Source organism: Cyrtonyx montezumae, unplaced genomic scaffold (assembly GCF_038088225.1).
Source record: "Cyrtonyx montezumae isolate F1298 unplaced genomic scaffold, pur_monq_1.0 scaffold_10, whole genome shotgun sequence".
NCBI classification, from domain to species: domain Eukaryota; kingdom Metazoa; phylum Chordata; class Aves; order Galliformes; family Odontophoridae; genus Cyrtonyx; species Cyrtonyx montezumae.
Window position 1 is genome coordinate 14,269,510 of NW_027071826.1, and position 6,000 is coordinate 14,275,509.

At 44.6% G+C, this 6,000-nt stretch overlaps 1 protein-coding gene across 1 annotated transcript; it reads right to left on the reverse strand.

Moving 5' to 3' along the window:
* Nucleotides 1-1,871: 1,871 nt before the first annotated feature.
* Nucleotides 1,872-3,954, reverse strand: LYSET (lysosomal enzyme trafficking factor). The gene is made up of 2 exons (XM_065750819.1): nt 3,801-3,954; nt 1,872-2,434 (listed from the first exon to the last, which is right to left on the reverse strand). The coding sequence occupies exon 2, from the start codon at nt 2,416-2,418 to the stop codon at nt 2,023-2,025; it is 396 nt and encodes a 131-aa protein (XP_065606891.1). The 5' UTR covers nt 2,419-2,434; nt 3,801-3,954; the 3' UTR covers nt 1,872-2,022.
* Nucleotides 3,955-6,000: the final 2,046 nt, after the last annotated feature.

Below are 6,000 nucleotides of genomic sequence, written 5' to 3' on the forward strand. Positions count from 1 at the left end.
CCCACTATCATTTTCCAGTTTTGGTGCTTCCTCTTATGCTCCTTCCTAAATAACTCATTGCAGCAACGACTCACTTAAAAAACAGCATCCAAATAAAATCCAGCCAGACATCTCTGGGTTATGCAGAAGCAGAGAAACTGCAAAGGAATCAGATTCCTCCAACCCAGCTGCAGCCAAAGGAGTCAGGACACAGAGAATAAAAAGACAGCACAAACAATCAACCACATCTGCACACAGAGGAGTGGAAAGGATAGCAATGAGCCACAGCTGCTGACTGCCAGCACTGCCAACTAAAAGCAAAGGGACACAATGAAACACCATTGATGTATCTCTGCATTAACAGACTTCTGTTTATAAACATTGAAAAGTTTTTATTTTATAGATAAATAAGATGGTGATTTTTAGAGTTAAGAAATAACAACTTAAAAGCTCTGACTCCAAAAGATAGGAGCAGTTAGAGATCATTCTTACTCCAGCATATTATGATGGCAGCTTCCTCCTTTTCATATTGCACTTTGAACATAAAACCTTCTTGTAAAGGCTACGTCGTGTTTTGAGGTCCTGGCACCCCTGCTGGGATCTGAAACCACAGTCCAGAAGTATCTCCAAATGCAAACAAAGCTGAAGGTGTTGTAACTACCACCCTTTATCACAGCAACACATTCTTTCCGAAGCAGGAAAATGATACAGTCCAAGGTTCCCTAAGAGTTGTCAGAAGTGGATTAGCATTTGTGATGATTTGGTACTGACAATTACATACAATCAAATAAAAAATGATAACTGAGAAGAAGTTCATCTCATAATTGTTTTGGGCCTACTGCCTCTGAGGTCCATACTTTGCAAAGTTTTCACATTCAGAAGGTTACTGCCACCATGGCTCAAAAAAAATTTTTTTTTCTTAAAGATTAACTAAAAATAAAAAAACAGGACAAAACAAGAGATTTGGCATCACTGAAAACACACAATCCAGTAGTTAGGAATAAATGCTATACCAAAATAGCACTGAAAACCAGAGGATGAAATTATGGCAAGAAATTTCAGCATGACTGAAGAAAACTGCATTTCTTTCAAGAACGGGAAGAATGGGACTTACTCCCATCTCTGGAAGAAACAGCACCCCCAGCTTGGTAAGAGCTACACAAATGTAACATCTTAACACATCAGTACTCACAGAACACGTTTTTATATCTCTGGAGCAAGGTTAAAATAGAAGAAAATTCCCATTTGTAATTTTACCAAAGGAGATTTCTAAAGGAAGAAGAGAACACACAGTTCTGTGCCTGCAATATCCCATCACCAGCACTAGCTGCTTTTGATATTGCAAGGAAGAAATTTAAAGCACCTCCAGGCCTGTGCCACTGCTCCCTGCTACGGCGTGGTATTCTACTGCATGGAGAAAATAAAAGTATGATACCTCAGAGAAGAAAAAAATCTTTCACTTTCCCTTCAACGATTTGCACATTCTTTATTCTTTGCTTCCTGCATTTCCTAAATCTGTATTTAAAAACTCATTAGAAACCAGCACTGATGTAGGTATGAATTAAAAAAAAAAAACTGTTCGAAGTGCAACTTTTATAATCAACTTCTGATCTTTTCCCTTTTACATTTATCACAGAATTATCCTTTCATTGATTTTACTCCAAAGAAAAACAAACCAACTCACTTTTTTGTGTGTTTGTTGTTTTTTGGGGTTTTTTTTGCACAGAGGAGTAAAGTCACAGACCAGAAACTTATTTCCCCAAAGAACATTTCAGATGGAGTGTAGCAGTTTTGCATCATTAAGGCAAAATAGGAATACTTCCATCACGTGTCACAGAGAACTCCCCCACTCACGTCATTTTGATAGACTGATACTTTAAAAACTTTTGGAATTATTATTTTTTTAATAGAAAACAGTCACTGTTCATTGCTTAACAGCTTGAAAGGAAAGGCTCTTTCCAGCCCTCACTCAGAACTTCAGTCTTGTGATTAGATCAGGCATATGCAGTTGCTTCAGCACAGCTACGGAAACTAGAAATCGAGTTAAGTGTCAATCAGCTGTAATCTACTGATCTGATTAGAGGCCTTCACAAATGTTTGGTGACGATTGCAAATAACAGCCAAGCAGATAGGAATGATGCAATAGCCAACAGTTTTGGGGTCAGCTCTTGTACAGGAATAGAGGAACAAGAACATCTGTAAATATGGTATTAAAAAGATTATAGTCCACAGCCAAAAAGGCAACGATAGCAGTCGTACTTTTAAGGAGTGTGTCCATGTGGTTCCTTCCTGTGGCTCCTTGGGGTGCTGCTGAACGTGCTCCAGTGCTAGTTTGTTGTAAGTCTCGTTGATTTCAAAGACATAATAAAAGGCTGCAGCACTCGCTAGCAAGTACAGCCCCACACCAATCCATCCCATCCTCTGGCGGAAGTTCATCATTCTCCATGCTCTGCACCTGTAACACGAGAAGTACAAATTCAGTACAGTTTGGAGAAAGGGGGCACAGCCGACGCTTGGTTTTCACAAACTAACATCTCATAACTTCCCGTGACACATGAGGAAAAGCAGTGCACACACCTATTTCTAAAAATCCAAGTTCCCTCTACAGCAGAGGAAAGCTGTATTCCTGTGACTCTGTAAACAGCACCGTCACAAGTTCTGAGCAGCTTAGGGCCAGCTACGAGGCTGAAGTCAAGCAGCGGGTTAACAAAACCGATGTCGTGGTTTGGGGAAGTCACTCACCCCATCTACCATCGGTGCCTCAGCCACAGGCTGAGACAATCCAATTCCCACAAGTTCGGAGACATCAGAGCACTTCTGAAAATTCTAAGAGCAATACACATGCAGCCAGCCAGCCCCACGAGCAGCATGGCTTGTCTGCAGCACACCAACACCCTGTTTTATCAAACTTTACCTACGTCTCCATCTAGGGATCACACTGAAAAAAAGATGTTTTCAGTTGATGCGTGGGAAGATGCACATTATGTGTGTGCTAGCATCTGTGAGCCTGCATGCCACGTGTAACTGAACTACACAAAAGTTTAACACAACTGACACCAAAATCATTACACCTTTTGAGATCCCCCTTCCCAAGACCGAACCACTGCATCTGGGCACTGATTATAGAAGAGTTTATGGTTTTTCATTCCTGATGGATATCCTCAACCCTGACCAGGGCAGCACTGGAGAAGTGTTCTGTCCTTGACACTGCTAAATGTAAGGTGGCCAATGCAGCCACGCACACAGGGGAAAACCAGAGAAAGCTGCTAGTTATGCCTGTGACTTTTGGTGTTTAAATTGTAACTTCTACACATCTTAGCAGTACGCTCCCGTTAAATACATTAAGTTAATACTTTTACCAAGACAGCATGGAAATATTTAAGAAACTGTTTGGGTAAGAATCTATCAGACAAACCTTAAGCATCAAAGTCCACACTTACCCCATAGTTGTTTGGGTTTTTTTGTTTGTTTGTTTGTTTTCCAAATCTGGACATATTAGAGAGTGCTAACAGTACTCAGAAACAAAGCCTTCAAAGGGAAGGCGCGCAGTAAACGCACAGGCACCGTTATAACAGCAGCTGAGCAGGAGCCGATTCCCTCCGCTCTTGCAACGCAGAAAGGCCTGACCCAGGCTGAAAGAGGCGCAGCCAACGCTCGGTTTCTCCCTCGTTTTCCCTGCCGTGCCCGCCTCCCCCCGCCCCCTCCCCCGCGATGCGGCCCGGACACATGAACCCTCACATGAAAAGACGGGGCGACAGCCCCCTCAGCACGCCGCTCGCTGTCCTTCCCCGCCCAGTCCCGGAGCCAACGCAACCCCTAACCTTCCTCCAGCGGAGAAGGAGGGAGCGGGAGGACGGCGGCAGGCGGCCCGCTCCCCTCAGCCCGCGCCCCGGCACCGGGAGGCGGAGAGACCCGCGCGCCCGCGCCGCCGCTGCCCGCCCGCTGCCATCGCCACCCCGGAACGGCGCCACTTCCGGCATCAGGGAGCCTCTTCCGGGTCTCAGCCGACTGCTTCCGGAACGCGGCGGGGTATGGCCATAATGGTGCGGTTGGCTGGCGGCCATCTTGGTGCGGGCCTACCCCCTTTGCGCTCTGACCTCGCCCGAAATGGCGGTGGAGGTTCGTGGTGGGGGCCCGCCTTTCTCTGTCGGCCCTCAGCTACCGCCCCGACGCCGAGGTTCACGTCTGTGGCGTTAGCCAGGTGCGGTGCGCTGAGGGGAGTGCCGAGTCGACTGCGAGTGGATTTCAGACCTGTCTGTTTTGTCACAGCTGTGACTGTTAGGCACAGTTCGTGTTGGGCATGGCTGACCCATGTCCACATGGCATATGCAGTTTGTCCTCGCATTAGTGATCCAAGTCATTCAGTGCAAAGGAAATAAGGAGATCTGAGAAATGTTAAAAAGGAGAGTTGTGGAGGAGCATAATGGCCACGGTTCATATGCACCCAGCTATAACTAGGAATACAACTACAGTATTTTAAGAGGGATATCAAGTGCAAGTAGCTAAAGCAATGTCTTTTTTCAGGAGTGTAAATTTATACACATAGGATTAGGGGGCAGAGTTAAGTGCTGGTGAGGCTGTATATAAAGCTACTGCAAAATTAAATTTAGTTTTTCACAGAATCACAGAATTGTAGGGGTGGGAAGGGACCTCTAGAAATCGAATCCAGCCCCCCTGCCAAAGCAGCTCCCTAGCCCAGGTTGCACAGGTAGGCATCCAGGTGGGTCTTGAATGTCTCCAGAGAAGGAGACTCCACCACCTCTCAGTGCAGCTGTGCCAGTGCTCCATCATTTGCACGGTGAAGAAGTTCCCATGCACGTTTGCACAGAACTCCCTATGCATCAGTTTGTGGCCACTTCCCCTCATCCTATCACCACACACTGCTGAGAAGAGTCCATGCTATTCTTGGTGTTTAAATGAAAAGTGCAAGAAACTAGCGTAGTGGATTATATGCAGCCCAGCTAATGACTAAAAGCACGGTGTTCAGTTGTCACTGAGAGAAAGAAAAAGACACCTGAGAACCCACAATAGTCAGAAAAGGTCTCAGGCGTGGAGCACTTGACTTCACGCGTTGTCCTCCGCTGTTCATTCAACGAAGCTCGCGGTCCATTTGTAGGGTCACTCTGAGGGCCACCAGGAGGCGCAGTACACCGCAGACAAAAGAGCCTTTCACTCCCGTGCTGACTCGCAATTCTGAAGAGTTTTTGTACTTAGGTTTATCTGAATGAGGATTTTCAACATCTTTAATGAAGTTTACAGTTATATACTATTAGTTTAGTTCTGATTAGTAATGTTGTAGGCATGAGTAACTACACACCATTGGGATGCTGTTTTTCATTAAATGCCATTCTTAACTTTCTTACAGGTAGTGATATCCCAGCTGATCCAGGATTAAACCTTCTGTTTATGCATTGATTTCTTCCTGCTACCTTACAGGTAACAACAGGAAATTGAATAGCTATGGCATAGAGCCTCTTTCCTTAAAAGTGCTGTTGATGAGGAGAACAATTCATATTCTCCATTTTAAAATGGGGACACATTCATATTGAGACTGACATGTTTAATATTCAGGCTGTAAACAAGAGAAGATAGAGGCCTGCTGAATCAAAAGGAATTAACTTTTAATGGTCAACTCCAGAATTTGAAAGTTTATTTATTTATTTATTTATTTATTTTTAAAGAGGATCTCAGTTTTTACAGTCTTGTCAATAGCTCTCATGCCAAAACAGGTATAGGAAAACTAAGTTTACTTTGAAAGTAAATAAAAAAGCATTGAGGGCTGGCCAGTTAATAAAAGTTGGAAGCCAGATATGATAACAAAGCCAATACATCAGGACCTCACTGCCAGCACACCTCAGCAAAGCAAGCAGAGCAGGTTAGCTTCAGCCAAGGGTCTGGGTCACCCAGCAAGCAATGAAGTGGGTCTGAGGTTAATCTGGGAAGGCGACCACTTGTTAGCCTCAGGTCAGCTGAGGATAACTGCAGTGGAACAGTAATTACCAGGCACATCCCTACTAATAA